The 24,129-nt window shown below is 44.1% G+C and overlaps 1 protein-coding gene across 1 annotated transcript; it reads left to right on the top strand.

The window, feature by feature from the left end:
* The first annotated feature begins 13,748 nt into the window (after nt 1–13,748).
* LOC311111914 (myelin expression factor 2-like) lies at nt 13,749–23,909 on the top strand. Its single transcript, XM_084154837.1, has 17 exons — nt 13,749–13,912; nt 15,299–15,699; nt 16,534–16,586; nt 17,569–17,576; nt 18,501–18,594; nt 18,928–19,125; nt 19,705–19,858; nt 20,170–20,219; nt 20,387–20,447; nt 20,675–20,776; nt 21,138–21,182; nt 21,300–21,362; nt 21,946–22,050; nt 22,444–22,488; nt 22,734–22,882; nt 23,163–23,214; nt 23,386–23,909. Exons 1-17 carry the CDS (start codon nt 13,827–13,829, stop codon nt 23,547–23,549), a joined length of 1,830 nt encoding a protein of 609 aa, XP_084010963.1. The 5' UTR covers nt 13,749–13,826; the 3' UTR covers nt 23,550–23,909.
* The last annotated feature ends 220 nt before the right edge of the window (nt 23,910–24,129 follow it).

Below are 24,129 nucleotides of genomic sequence, written 5' to 3'. Positions count from 1 at the left end.
TCAGATGGCTCAGCGTCAGGGAGAGAGAGAGAGAGAGAGACAGAGAGAGAGATAGAGAGAGAGTGAGAGAGAGAGAGAGAGAGAGAGAGAGAGAGAGAGAGAGAGAGAGAGAGAGAGAGACAGAGACAGAGACAGAGAGAGAAATCACTGTTATTGTGGTCAGATTCCCAGGCAGCTCTCGCTTCTCTTCTCACATTCCCCGTTCGCTGCCTCCTCCTCCTCCTGCTCCTCCTCCTCTTCATTATCATTCCGTCTCTCTCCCTCCAAAAGCACGCTCCCCATCCTGCTGCATAGCAACCATTTGTTAGTCTCACATAGCCAGTCAGTCTGCTGTTTCTCTCTCTCTCTCTTTCTCTCTCTCACACAGACACAGACACACACACATCCCTCCCTCCTGCTGCATGAGTACTGGGGCTGCAGAACACAGCAACAACCCTCCTCTTTCTCCACCACCGCTTCTTCCCCTCCTTCTCCTCTTCATCCTTCTCCTCTTCCCCGTCTTCTCCTCTTCCCCTCCTTCTCCTCTTCCCCCTCCTTCTCCTCTTCCCCCTCCTTCTCCTCTTCCCCTCCTTCTCCTCTTCCCCTCCTTCTCCCTCTTCCCCTCCTTCTCTCTTCCCCTCCTTCCCTCTTCCCCGTCTTCTCCTCTTCCCCCTCCTTCTCCTCTTCCCCCTCCTTCTCCTCTTCCCCCTCCTTCTCCTCTTCCCCGTCTTCTCCTCTTCCCCTCCTTCTCCTCTTCCCCCTCCTTCTCCTCTTCCCCTCCTTCTCCTCTTCCCCTCCTTCTCCTCTTCCCCTCCTTCTCCTTCCTTCTCCTCTTCATCATCCTTCTCCTCTTCATCATCCTTCTCCTCTTCCCCCTCCTTCTCCTCTTCATCATCCTTCTCCTCTTCCCCCTCCTTCTCCTCTTCATCATCATTATCCTCTTCATCATCCTTCCCTCTCCATCATCCTTCTCCTCTTCATCATCCTTCTCCTCTTCCCCATCCTTCTCCTCTTCCCCCTCCTTCTCCTCTTCATCCCTCTCCTCTTCCCCCTCCTTCTCCTCTTCTCCATCCTTCTCCTCTTCATCATCAGTCTCCTCTTCATCATCCTTCTCCTCTTCCCCCTCCTTCTCCTCTTCATCATCCTTCTCCTCTTCATCCTCCTTCTCCTCCTCTTCATCATCCTTGCTGGAGGGGCTGCAGGCTTCTGATCTCTGTAGGTGCTGCTCTGTTAATGCTGCAGGGTATACTGCTACACTATAAGGCCGTATTCACCCTGTAGGTATACTGCTACACTATAAGGCCATATTCGCCCTGTAGGTATAAAATAAATAAAAAATAAATTGCTCATTTAGCAGACGCTCTTATCCAGAGCGACTTACAGGAGCAATTAGGGTTAAGTGCCTTGCTCAAGGGCACATCGACAAATGTTTACCTAGTCGGCTTGGGGATTAGAACCAGCGACCTTTCGGTTACTGGTACAACGCTCTTAACCACTAAGCTACCTGCCGCCCCATATATATACTGCTACACTATATATACTGCTACACTATAAGGCCATATTCACCCTGTAGGTATGCTGCTACACTATAAGGCCATATTCACCCTGTAGGTATACTGCTACACTATAAGGCCATATTCACCCTGTAGGTATGCTGCTACACTATAAGGCCATATTCACCCTGTAGGTAAACTGCTACACTATAAGGCCATATTCACCCTGTAGGTATGCTGCTACACTATAAGGCCATATTCACCCTGTAGGTATACTGCTACACTATAAGGCCAATATTCACCCTGTAGGTATGCTGCTACACTATAAGGCCGTATTCACTCTGTAGGTATACTGCTACATATGCCAATCTCCACCCCAATGGGTTTTATAGTATAATTGGTGCTGCTGTTGGCGGGCTGATAATTGAAACAGCCCATCTACTTAAACACTCATTACCAGATACTGCCTGACTGGACAGAGGGATGGTGGGATGTAGGAATGGAGGGATGGCGGATGGAGAGATTCATTGATGAAGGGATGGCAAGATGGAGGAACAGGGGGATGGAGGGATAGAGGGATGGGCTTTTAAAGGAACCCTGCTGCTTGTTTACTCAGAATAGAATCACTGTTATCAGATTTGTCATCTGGAATGTGCTTCACCCACAAGTTAATCTGTGACATTAGAAGTGACAGCCATCTTGAAATGTCTAGCTAACACATACAGTTGAAGTCAGAAGTTTACATACACTTAGGTTGGGAGTCATTAAAACGTGTTTTTCAACCACTCCACAAATGTCTTGTTAACAAACTATCATTTGGCAAGTCGGTTAGGACATCTACTTTGTGCATGACACAAGTCATTTTTCCAACAATTGTTTACAGACAGATTATTTCACTTATAATTCACTGTATCACAATTACAGTGGGTCAGAAGTTTACATACACTAAGTTGACTGTGCCTTTAAAGAGCTTGGAAAATTCCAGAAAATGATGTCATGGCTTTAGAAGCTTCTGATAGGCTAATTGACATCATTTGAGTCAATTGGAGGTGTACCTGTGGATGTATTTCAAGCCCTACCTCTTTGCTTGACATCATGGGAAAATCAAAAGAAATCAGCCAAGACCTCAGAAAAAATATGGAAGACCTCCACAAGTCTGGTTCATCCATTGGGAGCAATTTCCAAACGCCTGAAGGTACCACGTTCATCTGTACAAACAATAGTACGCAAGTATAAACACCATGGGACCACGCAGCCGCCATACCACTCAGGAAGGAGACGCATTCTGCTCCTAGAGATGAACGTACTTTGGTGCGAAAAGTGCAAATCAATCCCAGAACAACAGCAAAGGACCTTGTGAAGATGCTGGAGGAAACAGGTACAAAAGTATCTATATCCACAGTAAAACAAGTCCTATATCGACATAACCTGATAGGCCGCTCAGCAAGGAAGAAGCCACTGCTCCAAAACCATAACAAAGTCAGACTACGATTTGCAACTGCACATGGGGACAAAGATCGTGCTTTTTGGAGAAATGTCCTCTGGTCTGATAAAACAAAAATAGAACTGTTTGGCCATAATGACCATCGTTATGTTTGGAGGATAAAGGGAAATGCTTGAAAGCCAGAGAACACCATCCCAACCGTGAAGCACGGGGGTGGCAGCATCATGCTGTGGGGGTGCTTTGCTGCAGGAGGTACTGGTGCACTTCACAAAATAGATGGCATCATGAGGAAGGAAAATTATGTGGATATATTGAAGCAACATCTCAAGACATCAGTCAGGAAGTTAAAGCTTGGTCGCAAATGGGTCTTCCAAATGGACAATGACCCCAAGCATACTTCCAAAGTTGTGTTAAAATGGCTTAAGGACAACAAAGTCCAGGTATTGGAGTGGCCATCACAAAGCCCTGTCCTCAATCCTATAGAACATTTGTGGGCAGAACTGCAAAAGCATGTGCGAGCAAGGAGGCCTACAAACCTGACTCAGTTACACCAGCTCTGTCAGGAGGAATGGGCCAACATTCACCCAACTTATTGTGGGAAGCTTGTGGAAGGCTACCCAAAACGTTTGACCCAAGTTAAACAATTTAATAGCAATGCTACCAAAAACTAATTGAGTGTATGTAAACTTCTGACCCACTGGGAATGTGATGAAAGAAGCTGAAATAAATCATTCTCTCTACTATTTTTCTGAAATAAAGTGGTGATCCTAACTGACCTAAGACAGGACATTTTTACGAGGATTAAATGTCAGGAATTGTGAAAAACTGAGTTTAAATGTATTTGGCTAAGGTGTATGTAAACTTCCGACTTCAACTGTACATACTATACTTACCCAGAGTTTGTGTCATTGTCATAGTTTATAATAGATATGACTGAGATGGTATTTAGAAAGAGTGTATTTATTCTGATGGTTAAAACACCAGAGGATCATCTCAGTTGTCCTTGAGGAAATCATAACTCTCCCTTTCTGAATATTAATGGTTATGAATGGGCCTGGATGAACTGAGATTATAGAGCACTCTGCTGTTTAATACTCTGTCTGTTATGTTTCTCCTACATTATATGAGCACAACTTTAATCCACTCTGATAGTATCTGACCCTGTGTGGGGGTGTGTGTGGGTACCTGTGCATGCATACAGTATGTGTGTGATTTGTGTGTGAACTTTATATATCTGACCCTGATAAATTATTAGAGTACAAAGGAGAGCAGGAGAGAGAGAGAGAGAGAGAGACAGAGAGAGAGAGAGACAGAGAGAGAGAGAGAGAGAGAGAGAGAGAGAGAGAGAGAGAGAGAGAGAGAGAGAGAGAGAGAGAGAGAGAGAGACAAACAAAACAAAACAAAGGCAAAGTCTTCTCTTGCTTTGTTGATTTCAAAAAAAGCTTCAGACTCAATTTGGCATAAGGGCCTGCTATACAAATTGATGGAAAGTGGTTTTGGGGGAAAAACATACGACATCATAAAATTAATGTACACAAACAACAAGTGTGCGGTTAAAATTGGCAAAAAACACACACATTTCTTTAAACAGGGCCGGGGGGTGAGACAGGGATGCAGCTTAAGCCCTACCCTCTTCAACATATATATCAACGAATTGGAGAGGACACTAGAACAGCCTGCAGCACCTGGCTTCACCCTACAATAATCTGAAGTCAAATGTTTACTGTTTGCTGATGATCTGGTGCTTCTGTCCCCAACCAAGGAGGGCCTACAGCAGCACCTAGATCTTCTGCACAGATTCTGTCAGACCTGGGCCCTGACAGTAAATCTCAGTAAGACAAAAATAATGGTGTTCCAAAAAAGGTCCAGTTGCCAGGACCACGAATACAAATTCCATCTAGACAACGTTGCCCTAGAGCACACAAAAAAACGATACATACCTCGGCCTAAACATCAGCGCCACAGGTAACTTCCACAAAGCTGTGAACAATCTGAGAGACAAGGCAAGAAGGGACTTCTATGCCATCAAAAGGAACATAAAATCGACATACCAATTAGGATCTAGCTAAAAATACTTGAATCAGTTATAGAACCCATTGCCCTTTATGGTTGTGAGGTTTTTGGGTCCGCTCACCAACCAAGAATTCACAAAATGGGACAAACACCAAATTGAGACTCTGCATGCAGAATTCTGCAAAAACATCCTCTGTGTACAATGTAAAACACCAAATAATGCATGCAGAGCAGAATTAGGACGATACCCACTAATTATCAAAATCTAGAAAAGAGACGTTAAATTCTACTACCACCTAAAAGGAAGCGATTCCCAAACCTTCCATAACAAAGCCATCACCTACAGAGAAATTAACCTGGAGAAGAGCCCCCTATGCAAGCTGGTCCTGGGGCTCTGTTCACAAACACAAACAGACCCCACAGAGCCCCAGGACAGCAACACAATTAGACCCAACCAAATCATGAGAAAACAAAAATATAATTACTTTACACATTTGAATGAATTTCCAAAAACAGAGCAAACTAGAATGTTATTTGGCCTTAAACAGAGAGTACACAGTGGCAGAATACCTGACCACTGTGACTGACCCAAAATTAAGGAAATCTTTGACTATGTTCAGACTCAGTGAGCATAGCCTTGCTATTGAGAAAGGCTATGTGCACACTGCCCACAAAATGAGGTGGAAACTGAGCTGCACTTCCTAACTTCCTGCCAAATGTATGACCATATTAGAGACACATATTTCCCTCAGATTACACTGACCCACAAAGAATTCGAAAACAAATCTAATTTTGATGATAAACTCCCATATCTATTGGGCGAGGGAGGTGAGGGCTCTGGGAGTGTGGTGCCAGGAAAATAACCTCTCACTCAACATCAACAAAACAAAGGAGATGACTTCAGGAAACAGCAGAGGGTGCACCCCCCTATCCACATCGACGGGACCGCAGTGGAGAAGGTGGAAAGCTTCAAGTTCCTTGGCGTACACATCATCGACAAACTGAAATGGTCCATCCACGCAGACAGTGTGGTGAAGAAGGTGCAACAGAGCCTCTTCAACCTCAGAAGGCTGAAGAAATTTGGCTTGGCACCTAAAACCCTCACAAACTTTTACAGATGCACAATTGAGAGCATCCTGTCGGGCTGTATCACTGCCTGGTACGGCAACTGCACCGCCCGCAACCGCAGGGCTCTCCAGAGGGTGGTGCGGTCTGCCGAACGCATTACCGGGGGCAAACTACCCGCCCTCCAAGACACATGCAGCACCCGATGTCACAGGAAGGCCAAAAAGATCATCAAGGACGCCAACCACTGCCTGTTCACCCCGCTATCATCCAGAAGGCGAGGTCAGTACAGGTGCATCAAAGCTGGGACCGAGAGAATGAAAAACAGCTTCTATCTCAAAGCCATCAGACTGTTAAATAGCCATCACTAGCACATTAGAGGCTGCTGCTGCCTATTGAAATCACTGGCCACTTTAAGAAATGGAACACTAGTCACTTTAATAATGTTTACATATTGTGCATACTGTGAGCATACTGTGAGTACAAAGGAGAGCAGGAGAGAGAGACAGAGACAGAGAGAGAGAGATACAGAGAGAGAGAGAGACAGATAGAGAGAGAGAGAGAGAGAGAGAGAGAGAGACAGAGAGAGACAGAGAGACAGAGAGACAGAGAGAGAGAGAGACAGAGAGAGAGAGAGACAGAGAGAGACAGAGAAAGAGAGAGAGAGAGAAAGAGAGAGACAGAGAAAGAGAGAGAGAGAGAGAGAGAGAGAGAGAAAGAGAGAAAGAGAGAGACAGAGAAAGAGAGAGAGAGAGAGAGAGAGAGAGAGAAAGAGAGTCTTTATCAGAGAGAGCTGGTCAGCAGGACACTAGAGAACACAAACATAATCAACTGTAAAACAATCACTGCAACATCACCTGCTGCTTCTTACAATACTATGCATATTATCATGCCCTGACTTTCTTCTCTAGGTCATTAGGCTATTGTACGAGAGAATGTGCTCTCACTCAACTTTAACCTAGTAAATTACCTTTGGGGCTTGAGTAGGCTACTGTATTCACATCCTCAATCTGGTGTGTGACCAAAGCTTTACTGCTGTTCCCGTTTTAAGATGTCATTTTTCGATTTTCACTGCATATTGTAGCCTACTCCAGGAAAGTCCAATCCAAAAGTAATTACAATAAAACATTAGTAGATTGAGATTTGATCGTGCCAGACACCTTTGCAGAATGAGCAGATATTATATATACTGTATGCACACATAGCATATTATCAGCAGTGGAAATATTGGGTTGTCATCGACGAGATTAATCTCATAATCAGTAGAAGATACACTATATATACAAAGGTATGTGGGCACCCCTTCAAATTAGTGGATTTGGCTATTTCAGTTACACCCGTTGCTGACAGTTGTAGATAATCAAGCACACCGCCATGCAATCTCCATAGACAAACATTGGCAGTAGAATGGCCTTACTGAAGAGCTCAGTAACTATCAACGTGGCACTGTCATAGGATGCCACTTTTCCAACAAGTCAGTTCGTCAAATTTCTGCCCTACTAGAGCTTCCCCGGTCAACTGTAAGTGCTGTTATTGTGAAGTGGAAACGTCTAGGAGCAACAACGGCTCAGCCGCGAAGTGGTAAACCACACAAGCTCACAGAACGGGACCACCGAGTGCGGAAGCAACGTCAGCACAACAACTGTTAATCGGGAGCTTCATGAAATGGGTTTCCATGGCCGCGCAGCCGCACACAAGCCTAAGATCACCATGCGCAATGCCAAGCGTCGGCTGGAGTGGTGTAAATCTCGCTGTCATTGGAGCAGTGGAAACACATTCTCTGGAGTGATTAATCACGCTTCACCACCTGGCAGTCCGACTTACAAATCTGGGTTTGGCAAATGCCAGGAGAATGCTACCTGCCCGAACATATAGTGGCAACTGTAAAGTTTGGTGGAGGAGGAATAATGGTCTGGGGCTGTTTTTCATTGTACGGGCTAGGCCCCTTAGTTCCAGTGAAGGGAAATCTTAACTCATACAATGCATACAATGACATTCTAGACAATTCTGTGATTCCAACTTTGTGGCAACAGTTTGGGGAAGGCCCTTTCCAGTTTCTAATCGTATAGTATCCACGTTGTGAGCGTCACATGTTGCATTTATATTTTGCTCAGCGGGCCATATGTTTGACACCCCTGCTTTAGCCCCTCTGCGTCTCTCTCTCTCTCTCTTTCTCTCTCTCCCTTCCTTTTCTCCAGTTTTCTAGAGCTGTGTCATTAGACTATATTCCCGAAAGGGCAGCAGTATCTTCCTTAATTCTCCCTCGAGACATTCTGATTTTTTTCATGATGAATGTAATCACATCATTCTCTGGCCTGTGTCCCGTTGGGCCATTACAGAGAACCCTGGGGTAATGGTTATTTGGTTATTGACTTACAGAGACAGAGACATTAGGAACAGAGACGCAGTCTGCACTCTCTCCAATCAGAGCCCTGTTGCTGAGACATCTTTATTAGGCTGACTGGTGTTATATCTGCAAAATACTGCCACACCCCTCATGCTCCTCTCTGACCACTTACATTCACATTATTCTACAGTGGGCCTTCAGTGGTATCACCTGACCACTTACATTTACATTATTCTACAGTGGGCCTTCAGTGGTATCACTTCACTGTTATTAGTGTATGTACAAGGTACATTACACAAGTCACATTCAGACCTCAAAAAGCATATTGCTACTGTGAGAAGTGTCAGTGTCACTGAATGTACCTGATCAGGGCCGGACTACCGCATTTAGGGCCCCAGGGCAGCTACCTCCTTTTTCTTTAGGAAAACATATTTTTGGGGTTAAACAGATAACTTCCTGCATTTCAACACATTTTACCATGGGGCAGAGAGAAACATTTGTAGTTTCATAATGCTATTCTACACATTTTGCAATAAGGCTGAGAGATAAGTTAGCAGTTTTAAAGCCAATTTCCTGCATTTCAACACATTTGACCATGGGGCAGAGAGAAACATTACTGTTTTATAGCTCATCTCATGCTATTCTTCACATTTTGCCATTAGGATGAGAGAAAATGTTTTAGTTTTAAAGCAACTTTCCAGATATTCTACAAGCGTGGGGCCCACAACCCTGGAGGTCTGGGGCCCCTGGGCACGTGCCCCAATTGCCAAACATCTCTGGCTCCCTTTCAGAACCCACAGATACCAACTTGATGCCACAAGCACATGGTCAGAGATATATTTGGGCTTCTGACTGTTCAACATGACACTTTGGACCTGGCTAGTTTGATCATTATTACATTATTGATGTTCAGTTAATGAATCATATTTATATGGTTAGATGGATTGGAAATATGTTATCAATTCATAGAAGAAAGAGCTCTTTATGGACTGTTATGGATGTACAAAGTTAAAGGGCCTTAAGTTCAGAGAGAAAGAGAGAGAGAGAGAGCGAGAGAGAGAGAGAGTGTGTGAGAGAGACGCAGTGGGGCAAAAGCAGGGGTGTCAAACATATGGCCCGCTGAACAACATATAAATGTAACATGTGAAGCTCACCATGTGGATCCTATACGATTAGAAAGGTTCAAAATGTATGTAAAACATCACAGCACAGCACAAAGATATATGGCAGTGTTGGTCCCATGTTTCATGAGCTGAAATAAAAGATCCCAGAAATATTCCACACGCACACAAAGCTTATTTCTATCAAATTTTGTGCACAAATTTGTTTACATCCCTGTTAGTGAGCGTTTCTCCTTTGCCAAGATAATACATCAATCTGACAGGTGTGGCATATCAAGAAGCTGTTTAAACAGCATGATCATTACACAGGTGCACATTTACATTTACATTTACATTACATTTTAGTCATTTAGCAGACGCTCTTATCCAGAGCGACTTACAGGAGCAATTAGGGTTAAGTGCCTTGCTCAAGGGCACATTAACGTCATTTAGCAGACGCTCTTAGCCAGAGCGACTCGCAAATTGGTGCGTTCACCCTATAGCCAGTGGGATAACCACTTTACAATTTGGGGGGGGGGGGGGGTTAGAAGGAACACTTTATCCTATCCCAGGTATTCCTTAAAGAGGTGGGGTTTCAAATGTCTCCGGAAGGTGGTGAGTGACTCCGCTGTCCTGGCGTCGTGAGGGAGCTTGTTCCACCATTGGGGTGCCAGAGCAGCGAACAGTTTTGACTGGGCTGAGCGGGAGCTATGCTTCCGCAGAGGAAGGGGAGCCAGCAGGCCAGAGGTGGATGAACGCAATGCCCTCGTTTGGGTGTAGGGACTGATCAGAGCCTGAAGGTACAGAGGTGCCGTTCCCCTCACTGCTCCATAGGCAAGCACCATGGTCTTGTAGCGGATGCGAGCTTCAACTGGAAGCCAGTGGAGTGTGCGGAGGAGGGGGGTGACGTGAGAGAACTTGGGAAGGTTGAACACCAGACGGGCTGCGGCATTCTGGATGAGTTGTAGGGGTTTAATGGCACAGGCAGGGAGGCCAGCCAACAGCGAGTTGCAGTAGTCCAGACGGGAGATGACAAGTGCCTGGATTAGGACCTGTGCCGCTTCCTGTGTAAGGCAGGGTCGTACTCTCCGAATGTTGTAGAGCATGAACCTGCAGGAGCGGGTCACCGCCTTGATGTTGGCGGAGAACGACAGGGTGTTGTCCAGGGTCACGCCTAGGCTCTTCGCACTCTGGGAGGAGGACACAGCGGAGTTGTCAACCGTGATGGCGAGATCATGGAACGGGCAGTCCTTCCCCGGGAGGAAGAGCAGCTCCGTCTTGCCAGGGTTCAGCTTGAGGTGGTGATCCGTCATCCATACTGATATGTCTGCCAGACATGCAGAGATGCGATTCGCCACCTGGTTATCAGAAGGGGGAAAGGAGAAGTGCACCTTGTGCTAGGAACAATAAAAGGCCACTCTATAATGTGCAGTTTTGTCACACAACACAATGCCACAGATGTCTCAAGCTTTGCGGGAGCGTGCAATTGGCATGCTGACTGCAGGAATGTCCACCAGAGCTGTTGCCAGATAATTTAATGTTAATTTCTCTACCATAAGCCACCTCCAACATTGTTTTAGAGAATTTGGCAGTACGTCCAAATGTGGTTACACGTGTTTATAGACCACCTACTCCCAGCTGCCCACTGCACTGAGGCTAGGAAACACTGTCACCACCAATAAATCTACGATAATCGAGAATTTCAACAAGCATTTTGCTACGGCTGGCCATGCTTTCCACCTGGCTACCCCTACCCGGCCACCAGCTCTGCACCCTCTGCTGCAACTTGCCCATGCCCCCCCTTCTCCTTCACCCAAATTCAGACAGCTGATGTTCTGAAAGAGCTGCAAAATCTGGACCCCTACAAATCAGCTGGGCTAGACAATCTGGACCCTTTCTTTCTAAAATTAGCCGCCGAAATTGTTGCAACCCCTATTCTTAGCCTGTTCAACCTCTCTTTCGTATTGTCTGAGATCCCCAGAGATTGGAAAGCTGCCGCGGTCATCCCCCTCTTCAAAGGGGGTGACACTCTAGATCCAAACTGTTACAGACCTATATCCATCCTGCCCTGCCTTTCGAAGGTATTTGAAAGCCAAGTTAACAAACAGATCACTGACCATTTCGAATCCCACCGTACCTTCTCCGCTATGCAATCTGGTTTCCGAGCTTGTCATGGCTGCACCTCAGCCACGCTCAAGGTCCTAAACGATATTATAATCGCGATCGATAAAAGACAGTACTGTGCAGCCGTCTTCATTGACCTGGCCAAGGCTTTTGACTCTGTCATCACCGCATTCTTATTGGCAGACAAAATAGCCTTGGTTTCTCAAATGACTGCCTCGCCTGGTTCACCAACTACTTCTCAGATAGAGTTCAATGTGTCAAATCGGAGGGCCTGTTGTCTGGACTTCTGGCAGTCTCTATGGGGGTGCCACAGGGTTCAATTCTCGGGCCGACTCTATTCTCTGTGTATATCAATGATGTCGCTCTTGCTGCTGGTGACTCTCAGATCCACCTCTACGCAGACGACACCATTTTGTATACATCTGGCCCTTCATTGGACACTGTATTAACAAACCTCCAAACGAGCTTCAATGCCATACAACCTCCAACTGCTCTTAAACGCTAGTAAAACTAAATGCATGTTCTTCAATCGAACGCTGCTTGCACCCGCCCGCCTGACTAGAATCACTACTCTCGGCGGGTCTGACTTAGAATATGTGGACAACTACAAATACCTAGGTGTCTGGTTAGACCGTAAACTCTCCTTCCAGACTCACATTAGGCATCTCCAATCCAAAGTTAAATCTAGAATCGGCTTCCTATTTCGCAACAAAGCCTCCTTCACTCATGCTGCCAAACATGCCCTCATAAAACTGACCATCCTACTGATCCTTGACTTTGGCGATGTCATTTACAAAATAGCCTCCAACACTCTACTCAGCAAATTGGATGTAGTCTATCACAGTGCCATCCGTTTTGTCACCAAAGCCTCATATAGTACTAACCATTGTGACCTGTACGCTCTCGTTGGCTGGCCCTCACCACTGGCTCCAGGTCATCTATAAATCACTGCTAGGCAAATCCCCACCTTATCTTAGCTCATTGGTCACCATAGCAACACCCACCCGTAGTATGCGCTCCAGCAGGTATATCTCACTGGTCATCCCCAAAGCCAACACCTCCTTTGGCCGCCATTCCTTCCAGTTCTCTGCTGCCAATGACTGGAACGAACTGCAAAAATCTCTGAAGCTGGATTCTCTTATCTCCCTCACTAACTTTAGGCATCAGTTGTCAGAGCAGCTTACCGATCACTGCACCTGTACACAGCCCATCTGTAATTAGCCCACCCAACTACCTCATCCCCATATTGTTATTTATTTTGCTCATTTGCACCCCAGTATCTCTATTTGCACATCATCTTTTGCACATCTATCACTCCAGTGTTAATCCTAAATTGTAAATATTTTGCACTATGGCCTATTTATTGCCTTACCTCCGTAACTTACTACATTTGCACACACTGTATATAGATTTTCTATTGTGTTTTTGACTGTACGTTTAGTTTACCCCATATGTAACTCTGTGTTGTTGTTGTTTTTATCGCACTGCTTTGCTTTATCTTTGCCAGGTCGCAGTTGTAAATGAGAACTTGTTCTCAACTGGCTTACCTATGTAACCACGCCAGCCCAGGACCTCCACATCCATTTTTATACACCTGCTGGATTGTCTGAGACCAGCCACCCGGGCAGCTGATAAAACTGAGGAGTTTGTGTCTGTAATAAAGCCGTTTTGTGGGGAAAAACTATTTCTGATTGGCTGTGCCTGGCTCCCCAGTGAGTGTGCCTTGCTCCCAAATGGGTGGGCCTATGCCCTCCCAGGCCAACCCATGGCTGCGCTCCTGCCCAGTCATGTGAAATCCATAGATTAGGGCCTAATTAATTTAGAAAGTGTATGCACTCACTACTGTAAATTGCTCCGGATAAGAGCGTCTACTAAATGACTCAAATGTACAATTTTAATTGACGCTTTCCTTATATGAACTGTAACTCAGTAAAATCGTTGCGTTTATATTTTTGTTCAGTATATATATATATATATATAAAAAAATTGTATTTTATTTAATTTATAAATATGTATTTATTTATTTTCGGGGGAAAACAATCTTAGTCGACATTGAAATTACTAAAACCAAATCGAAAATGTGTAGAAATATATCAATTGTATGTAGGAAATCTACCGGTGTTTAGGCTTTAGACATCCAGGCCAAATTCTCGCATTTTCTCGCGTTGGTGGAGGCCTGGAGCGTTACTTATTTTAAACTGCGCAGTGTGAGCGGAGGCGCATCTCTCGATTGAATTAGCTTTCTCTGCAAACAGACGAATATGGCAGATATTGCCCAGGAAACTATTGAACCCATCGAGGCTGAGACCGAGGGAACATCTCAGGATGGCACGAATGGCCTGAAAATGTAACTAAAACATCGTATTTTTCTGGCACAATCTGTGCTGCACTCACCGGCAAGATGGAGGCTAGCTAACGTTAGCAACATTAGCCTAGCATTAACGCTATCATTAAAACTAGCTAACGTTTGCTAGCTAGTTGCTACTTTTCTTGCTAACTAGCTAACTTGTTGGTTATCGTCTTAGTTGGTCATCAACATTTTTTAAGATTTGTGTAATATGTCGTTATTTTACTAGCTAGTTATGCAGACAACTAAATGGTTTTTAGCCATCCAACCATGTGTAGCTAGCTAAATTTACTATCTGGCTAGTGCGTTTAACTCATAGAATTAGGAAATAGAACACTAGAACGGGCATGAACCTTATGGGGGGATAAAGGTCAGCCATTTTGGGCAGGGAGTTGGTCAACCATGGTTTTCCAGTACTGTGATGAGACATTGTGTAAAATAATGAATTTGAGGAATGTTTTCGCACTGTATGTTAGTTAGCCATTTTTTTTACTGACAATGACAACATTCCATTCAAACAATGCAGTCAATCCACAGCCAACTGAAATCAGTTGATGATGGGACTTGGACAAGTTGTCAATTCAACAAGTACTAATATTGCTTTCCAAGAAAAGAAACATTTAGACATTTTAAGGTTTATCTATCTATATATATATGTCTATTTATACCAAACATTTGTATGAAGTCCATATAAACTGTAATTTTAAGACTATTTTAAGTTGACAATTCTATTACAATATTTAGGATATGTCACATGCCTTTTATTTGACTACATATTTAAAATCAGGATTATGCCTCTACTGCCATCCATTCCAATTAGATTAGTTTTGATTTCTCCCTGACCAATATGGCTGCCATTTTCATCCCATTCTGGGATCCATTCTGGGACTTTGAAGGTTTATGACATTTACATTTTAGTCACTTAGCAGACGCTCTTATCCAGAGCGACTTACAGTTAGATGGCCCCTCTAGTAATTTAATAAGATTTATATGGTTTAGGTGCACAGTCCCTTAATGGAGATTTAGCTAGCGAACCGTTAGCTAGCCAACAGCAGACAGTTGGTGGTAATGTATTGCCAGTGCGGAGCCGACAGTTTGAATGGAGTCAATTTGTAGTTGAATCCAGAGAGTTGCCTACAGTAACTTTCCTCTCCTCTCTTCCACCCTCCAGTTGGATGAAAATATGACTTTGTAGCTAATTAGCCGTTTGTGTCCATAAATCCATGTTAGTTAGGGGAGATTGAAGTTGCATAAACTGTTATGTGCACGTCTTTATTATTTGGCACATCAGTGAAATTACCATGCCATGTAGGTTTAGGTAACATTAGCTATAACAGACAAGCTAGCTACATCCATTAATACTGTACTCTTCTGTGTTTTCTTCAGAGAGCCAGAAGAAGACGAGGTTCTTGGCGAAGATGCCCCTGCAGAAGAAGAGGACCTAGGCCTGGGTGATGACGAGGTCCTTGGAGATGAGGTCCTTGGTGATGATGATACCCCTGTAGATGGTGACCCTATCGATGACGCCCCTATCAATGATGCCGAAGCCCTCGCAGACGACCCCACTGATGCCCCCGCAACCGCCCCAACCCCGAATACCAAGTCTGAGCTCAAAGAAAAGACGTCTGGAGGAGGCCGCAAAGGGAACCGCTTCCACCCCTACAAAGAGAAGCAGGTCACCGGGGACAAGAAGGGTGGAGGAGGGGGTCACAGGAACCGCGTGTTCATTAGCAATATCCCCTATGACACGAAGTGGCAGGCTATTAAAGATCTGATGAGAGAGAAAGGTAATCCATCCACACACAGGGTCAAGCTGCTTCTCCCTATAGTGATGGGCCCCTTCTCGCCAGCTCAACAGGAGCTTTCTCAGTCCTCTCTTTGTGACCAGAACATAGACCTAGCCACATCTTCTCGTAGTTCCTTCTGAGGCAGAATGTTATTGTATTGCAGATATTACTAAGTCAGTAGAATAGAGACATTTCTGGATTTATTTCATTTTTTACTCCTGGGTGGACACCAATTTAGCTTGGATTGAATTGAAATGTCTGTGCTTGTTAAAGTTGATTTTAGTTATGTAGTTAGCTACTATTGGTTTTATGATATTGACTTATAGCTCCAAAATGTAACCTCAGACAAGTAGTAGTATTGACTACTTGAGCACTTGATTCAGTTGAACCTGTGTTAAGGTGACAAATTATTGTTTTGTATGAATGAAACCATTGTCTTTCTGTGCACTGAACTATTGGGTCTTTAGCTCTTCAAAAAGTGTTTTTTTGCAAGGTGAAAAGGACACCTTTTTAAACTGTAGTGACTTCTTGCCATGTTGACAGGAACCGTGTTGACCAAACTGTTCTTTTATACTGAAGTGTGATCTGAATTCCCAGGTTGACAGTAGTTGACTGACTGTGTCTGTCTCAGTCGAGCCCAGGAAGGCATTGGAAGGGGGTTGTGTGGTGACTGTTGGTCTGGGCTCACTGTTGACCAATCATGGGGAAGCATCGTAACGGCATAACCAAGGCAACGGCCTGCCCTGGAGCGAGAGAGTGGTGGTTCAACAGTCGACTGGTGATTTTAAATGCCTTTTGTTCTCTTGGTATTTTTCCTTTGTATGTCTCATGAAGTTGGTGAGGTTACATACGTGGAGCTCTTTAAGGATGCTGAAGGAAAGTCAAGGGTAAGTGATGTGGACCAACTCACTGCACGAGGTTTTAAATGCCCTCCACTGCAGTATCTCTTTATTTACCAAGTGTTCTGTAAGGCACTGATCCAAGGGGTTCTCCATGTATGTCTATGGGATGATATGTTGGTGGCTGTTAGCTAGAGCCTGTTATAGCCTAGTTGGCTGTAGAGTGATGATGGAGGATGTCTTCTTGTTGATTCTGGAACACTAACTTGAATTCATCTGAAACTTAGTACACATTTGTTTTTAAGTTGTTGTAGTTTTCTCAATTGGTGTCAAAGTTTGGCAGTTGACCATTTCTCAAAGGGATTTTGTGATGTCTTATTGATTGACATTTGACTTTTTGGTCTTCAAATTTTGTTACCTTTTTATTTGGATCAATGGCACAATTATCTCTTCATGAACAAAACTAATTATTTCTAAAATATTGTAGATATTGTATAAAATAACTTTCTTCTTTTTCCAGCGGCTCACAAGAAAATCTCACCATCGTTTATTAATCTTTAGTATTATGATACATCCAGGAATTTGCAAACTAGGTTGTGAATGCATTCAACTCAACCATTTAATGTAATATGTACTTTAACTCAAACTGACTGTTTAGTGTTAACTCTAAAACAAACGTAGACAGAACGGACATATTTGCTATTTGTAAGTATATCCTGAGTCCTTGTTATTCCACTGAAGATGGTAAGGGTACTATGTCTCCACTGAGAACAAGAAAAACGAGTCTATAGCAACCCAAGTCAATGTCTTTTAAATTCACTTAATTTTTTTCCTTGGATACAAACAAAACACACTCCCCACACCAAGGCCTGTTAGCTGGCCCTTCAAGATGGATTATGTAATCCACTAATAGCATGATGTCAGATGTGTAATAATGATGTTAACTGTTGTCAGTCTAATCACTGTCTTTGTTCATTCCCTCTGTTATGGATCTGTGTTGTCTCTGGATCACCTGGTGTTACCTGTACAGGGATGTGGGTAAGGAACCAGACTTTACCTGTCTAACTTTGCAACATGGTCTCAGTGCATTTCGTATTATTCTGTATGTATAATGGGCTCCCGAGTGGCACAGGGGTCTAAGGCATTGCATCTCAGTGCAAGTGGCGTCACTACAGACCCTGGTTCGATTCCAGGCTGTATCACAATCCAGCCGTGATTGGGAGTCCCATAGGGCGGTGCACAATTGGCCCAGCGTCGTCCGGGTTTGGCCGGGGTAGGCAGTCATTGTAAATAACAATTTGTTCTTAACTGACTTGCCTAGTTAAATAAATAAATGTCAATCACAGACAACTCCCTTTAGTATGACATTTTACGTTTCGTATGGTGTGTATTAATTTCTTATGAAATGTTACTAATTACAATTCGCATATGTTATGAATTGCAGTTTGTACAATATGTTACGAATTTGCAATACGTATGATATGTTACAAATTCCAATTTGTTGTGGCTAACGTTAGCTAGGTGGCTAATGTTAGCTAGGTTAGGGATTAGGGTTAGGTTAACGTGTTAGATTTAGCTAAGTAGCTGAAAAGTTGTAAGTAGTTACTAAAGTTGTCCATGATGAGATTCGAACACGCAACCTTTGGGTTGCTAGACGTTCGCATTATATGCCCACCATCTAACCCAACCAACCACCTTTTCGCTTTGGCCTTAAGTAAACTTCTGTTTTATGTAACTATACCAAACTTGACAAGTCATACGAATTTCAGTGTCCCGGATTTACTTTTTAATATTTTAAAAGTACACTACTTTTGACCAGAGCCACATGGGGCTGGCTCATACGGTTCTGGTCAAAAGTAGTGTGCTATTACATGGGGAATAGGGTCCATTTGAGACGCACCTAACTTCCTGAGTCATTGTTATACATGTCTTCATCCACTGACTGTCCTGTCTGTCCTGCAGTGTTGTGGAGTTCAAAGATGAGGAGTTTGTGAAGAAGGCCATAGAAGTCATGAACAAACATGACCTGAATGGAAGACCCCTCAATATTATGGCGGTAAGGACCCATTCACATTCTGTAGGCACCACACGGTGATGAGAGATTAAACTCAGTGGTGTGCTAAATCTGCACTTAAATCCAGCCTGCTGGGAATGTGGTTGCATTAACATGGTTTGTAATGTTTATCCTCTTGAGACTGTCTTAACTGTATTCACTGTGAACTAGACCTAGTTAAAGTCAAAGGTTAGAGTTGTAATTATAGGTCAAAGGTTTGGGGCCATCTGTGTTTAACCCCTTGTTTCCCTGCTCCAGAACCCTGATGTGGAGGGTTAAAGCTCAGAGTTGAAGTTCTAGGTAAACGTTTAGCGGTTATCTGTTTCCATCTTCCAGGATCCTGATGGGGAGCGTGCTCGGCGCGTGCTGCAGCGTACAGGGGGGATGTACCCTGGAGGGGGAGGCAGGGGGCAGGAGGGTGGACCGGGGGGTGTAGGTGTACCCCCTTCCATCGCTAACAACCCAAACGTCCCCCATGAGGTCATCAGCGCTCTACGTGTCGGACGGCTAGGGACCACTGTGTTCGTAGCCAACGTGAGGACAAACATACATACTGAATCCTTACGTCTCATTCTCCTCTTCTCTCTCCCTAAAATCAAATCACATTTTATTGGTCACATACACGTGTTTAGCAGATGTTATAGCAGGTGTAGCGAAATGTTTGTGTTTCTAGCTCCGACAGTAATATCTAACAAGTAATATCTAACAATTTCACAACATATACCCAATACACACAAATCTAAGTAAAGCAATGGAATTAAGAGTATATAAAGAAATATATTGACACGCAATGTCAGAGCGGCATAGACTAAGATACAGTAGAATAGTATAGAATACAGTATATAGATATGAGATGAGTAATATTTATATCTGATGTTTTGAAGTCTCAGAAGTTAACCTACCAATAATTCTGTTCACCAATTGAAGAGAACTTGAGCTGTGCGCTCTAAATCTCAAGTCCAACTGCGTCGTCCTAGAACTTGGAAGTACCATGTTAGTTTCGCTGTGCCGAATGCTATTGCTAATTCGGTCCCCTCCTGTCTGTTTAGATGTGTTGTATGGTAATGGTTGTTTCTATGCTAACCCGGTCCCCTCTGTGCTGTCTCCTCCCAGCTGGACTTCAAGGTGGGCTGGAAGAAGCTGAAGGAGGTGTTTGGTATGGCAGGAACAGTGAAGAGGGCTGATGTGAAGGAGGATAAGGATGGGAAGAGTAGAGGGATGGGGACTGTTACCTTCGAACAGGCCCTGGAGGCTGTACAGGCTATCTGTATCCTTTATATATTATATACTATCACAGAACACGCACACCTTCCAACAGGCTGCACATGCTATCTGTATCCCGCATACGGTTATACTACGGAAGAAGACGCGTAACTTTTTATACCGGCCTAATACACAACTCTTTATACATGTCCTAGCTGTTATTCTTATTCCTTATTCACCATGTATTTATTCATGTCACTTATATTGTTTGAAAAGGACCTGTAATAAGCATTTCACTGTTAGTCTACACCTGTTGTTTAGGAAGCATGTGACAAAAAAATGTAATTGATGGTATTCCTTAACTCTGTTCTCTAGCCATGTTCAATGGCCAAATGCTGTTTGACAGACAGATGCATGTTAAGATGGTAAGTATGCTTTGTTATTGGCATGTTTCTGATTTCTAAACCTCTAACACTGTACACAGTTAATGTGTGTGTGGAAGGTCACAGGTCATAGAGGTTGTTACATGTTGATGTGGTAATATCGGTTGTGTAAGAACCACCTCTTGATATGTTGTTTCTGTGTGTTTCAGGATGACAAGTCTATGCCAGCTGATGATTTCCACCCGGTGGAGAAAGCTCCCCAGTTACCACGTGAGTACACATCCTGTCCCATCCTGACTATCACTAGAACACACCTGTATGTTAAGTTAATGTAATCTGATAGAATGACTTTACTTTATCATTATCTCTGTAACAGGGTCATGTTGTCACCTGCTCAGTGTTCTCTTCTCCAGTGAACCAAGGCATCTCATAAGGGATGTATACGTTTGTGTGGTCAAGCATACTCCAACCTTCTCCTCTCTGTCCTATGTGTGTAGGGGGTCTGGGAGGGATCGGGATGGGCCTGGGACCAGGAGGACAACCTATCAATGCCAACCGGCTGAGTGGTGGAGGAGGAATGGGCAACATGGGCCCTGCAGGTTAGTACTGACCCCTAACCTCTCCATAATACTCCAGCAAACGCACTGTTACTTTTTAAACCACGCACAGAGACTGCAGGTCAGACGAGGAGCCAGTCAGTTCATAGATAAGATAGTTATCGCTTGTGAAGATTAGCTATTTGTTTTAAATCCTCTACATGTTGTTCCTGGACGTTCTCCAAGTGCTTACATCACACACTGACACCGTTCCCTCCTAGACTGACATGCATCACCCTTCACCCACTGTTGGTGGCTGGAAAGTGTTGTCTAGAGATAATGTAGAATAAGCTTTAGTACAACAACGTGTGAATATGCTCTTAAAAGCAGTGAGACGTGAAGTGTGTGTGACTCTGTCTGTCAGGTATGGAAGGAGGACCTGGATATGGAGGGATGGGCCGACTAGGAGGTAAGGTCCTAGAGAATAGATCTCTCTGCTGTATCATTCTGTTACATGGCTGAACAACACATGGGTTATTGTGCCAAGACTATCCATTAATATAATAATCCTGTGTGTGTCGTGGAGGAGGGTTCGGGGGCATGGACAGCATGGGGGGATTCGGAGCCAGAGACATGGGACGGATGGGAGGTAAGGACACTCTCTCTCACACACACACACACCTAGGGCTGGAAATTGCCAGGGACCTCACGTTACAATATTGTGCCGATACTATATTCTCATGTAGGTAGATATCGCGATTCGTTACTGGGATTTGATGTTACAAACTCATTGTTCACGAAATGTCTGCTGCAGACAGACGAGACAGCATGAGAAAATTTATCGTTTTAATCGTTTTTTTAGTAGTTTAAATCAGTCAGGGAAATAGAAGTGCTGAAAACATGTAGGCTCACTATTTTTTTTAAAGATGTGAACAAGATATAGGATGAAAAATGCAGCCGTTTTGGCGCAGGTACAGCCGACTAGCGCTAGCTAACGCTACCGAGCAAAAAGCAATATTTTTACAAATAGATAGTATCAATATAATATTGCGATATGTAACTGTATAGATCCCCCCCCCCCCCCCATCACTACACACAACTAATGTAAGGACAAAATAAGTCAAATTCGCAAACACTGAAGTTTAATGGCAACTTTCCACCGAGTATATTTCTGACTCTGCGCCTTCTCTTCCTCTCTTCCCTTGTCTTTACTTCTCTCTCCCCCTCTCCAGACATGTCCTACAGGTCAGGGGGGATGGGAGGAGGGATGGACAGAGACTTTGGTCGCAGTGACATGTCCATGAGCAGAGGCTTTGGGGACTCCTTTGGAGGAATGGGTGAGTAGTTTACACACTCACAATCTCACTCACTCTTTCACTCACACTTTCTCTCATTCACAAACACACACTTGTGACTGTCAGTCATCATAATCTATTCCATAGTCCATAGCCCTCATATGTCCATCCGCTAACAGCATGGTCAGTGGTGGCAGTAGACTAGGCATGTTGTAGTGTGGTCGTGGTGTAGCTTGCAACTGGAACCTGTAGGTAGACTGTACTAAGAGCTGAATCACAACTCCTACATGGGTAACACAACACTGGTCAAGTTAGCATTCAGCCCTATGCCTCCAACATGTTACTGACAGAAGTTTGTGCTGTAACTTGTTTGAGTTGTGATGCGCTGATAGGTTGTGGTAACGTGTGTATGATGCCGTGCGTTCTCTCCATCAGGAGGAGGTTATGGAGGAGGCATGGGGCCCGTTGGGGGAGGATTAGGTACACCACCATTACATTAACATCCTTCACATCTGTCTGTCTACTCTCTCTCGGCTCTCACTGTCTGTTAGCACACACATCTCACATGTCAGACTGCCAATGTTTCACTGTGCTTGACCTTGATTTGATGAATGGTAGGTGTGGTAGTGCTTGGCTGGAACTAAAGCCTGCAGAACCCCGAATACCACTGCGGTAGGAATTCCGATCTGAGACACTCACTCATATTGCCTGTGTCCTCTACTAAGGTGGTATGGGCAGCCGGTCCATGGAGCGGATGGGCTCTGGCTACGACCGTATGGGGGGGAGCATGGCCATGAGCCGAGGGTTCGGGGGATACGGAGGAGGAGCCATGTCTGACAGAGCTAAGGGAGGATGTCAGATCTTTGTCAGAAATGTATGTTTAATAAATGAATACTATATAAATGTGCATTATATGACATGACGTGCACTCCCCTTTTTAAGCACATTAAAGCACCAAACACATGTTTTAATAAGGTTGATCAAATCAACTATATGATGTGTACTCCTGTATGGATATTTATATCATGGACACAGATTAAGTAGTGTGAATTGGAAGCGCTTTTAGACAGAGGAGTAGGCATCATCTAGCTCTGTGAAAATGCCCCTAAAGTATTTTAGGCCTCTATGTTCTAATGTCCTGTGTTGTGTTGTAGCTGTCCTATGACCTGACCTGGCAGAAACTGAAGGAGAAGTTCAGTGTCTGTGGTAAGCCTCTTCAATCAGTTTACTGTACTGAACAACCTGCAGATGGATTGAATGTAGCTTTGAGCTGCAGTACTGTCATGGCTTTAGCAGTGTCAGTGCTTAAACACTCTACTGCTCTTTCTCTCTCTCTCTCTCTCTCTCTCTCTCTCTCTCTGTGCCCTCCCTCTCCAGGCCAGGTGATGTTTGCAGAGATCAAGATGGAGGGAGGAAAGTCTAAGGGCTGTGGTACGGTCAGGTTTGACTCGCCAGAGAGCGCTAACCAGGCCTGCAGGATGATGAACGGAACCAAGATCAACGGTCGCGAGGTTGACGTCCGCATCGACCGCAACGCCTAGAGCCTCACACACCATACACACACGGTCACCACAACCGCTCGTTCCATCGCCAATCGCTTTTGTTTTGTTTTAAAAACACATTTTCCATGTCTCCCCGTTTCCATAACTACTGGATGTGTATAAGGTCTGTTTTTCTTTTAATCTTTACTTTTTTTTGTAAGCCTTTTTTTTTTTTTTTGTGGGTCATAAGTTTATTTGAATGAATAAACGTTTTAATTTTTTAACTTAGTAGTTGTAAATGTTATTATGGGATCAAAGGCTACTGGCCAGTTCACAGCAGGGTTGTGTGGGTGCGTTTTAATTGAATACAAAGGTTCATTGCAGGTGAAACACCACAAATAAATTGCAAGTGTCATTGTACTTGTACACCATTGTAACACTGTGTCCTCTGGGGCTAGCCAAAATAGCACTGAAGATTACCTTTTCTACACCGTAGGTAACTAGACCACAATGGTGTAGCAGAATCAACCAGTCAAGTTAACTGGTATAATGGCTCACTTTGACAAAAGATGTGAGAAACTAGTGTCCATAAATGTTTAGTTTGCTAGTATCATAGAACTAGAATACTACTAATAATGTA

The sequence above is a fragment of the Coregonus lavaretus genome (assembly GCF_964263955.1).
Source record: "Coregonus lavaretus genome assembly, chromosome: 37".
Classification (NCBI taxonomy): Eukaryota; Metazoa; Chordata; class Actinopteri; order Salmoniformes; family Salmonidae; genus Coregonus; species Coregonus lavaretus.
This window is presented reverse-complemented; position numbering and strand designations above follow the sequence as displayed.

What these genes read in the sequence shown, in the direction of transcription:
- LOC311111914 (XM_084154837.1), top strand. Translation starts at nt 13,827, where the DNA reads ATGGCAGATATTGCCCAGGAAACTATTGAACCCATCGAGGCTGAGACC. An exon ending in GGGCAACATGGGCCCTGCAG is followed by an intron (nt 20,777 to 21,137) that starts GTTAGTACTGAC and finishes TCTGTCTGTCAG; the next exon opens with GTATGGAAGGAGGACCTGGA. An exon ending in GGACTCCTTTGGAGGAATGG is followed by an intron (nt 22,051 to 22,443) that starts GTGAGTAGTTTA and finishes TCTCTCCATCAG; the next exon opens with GAGGAGGTTATGGAGGAGGC.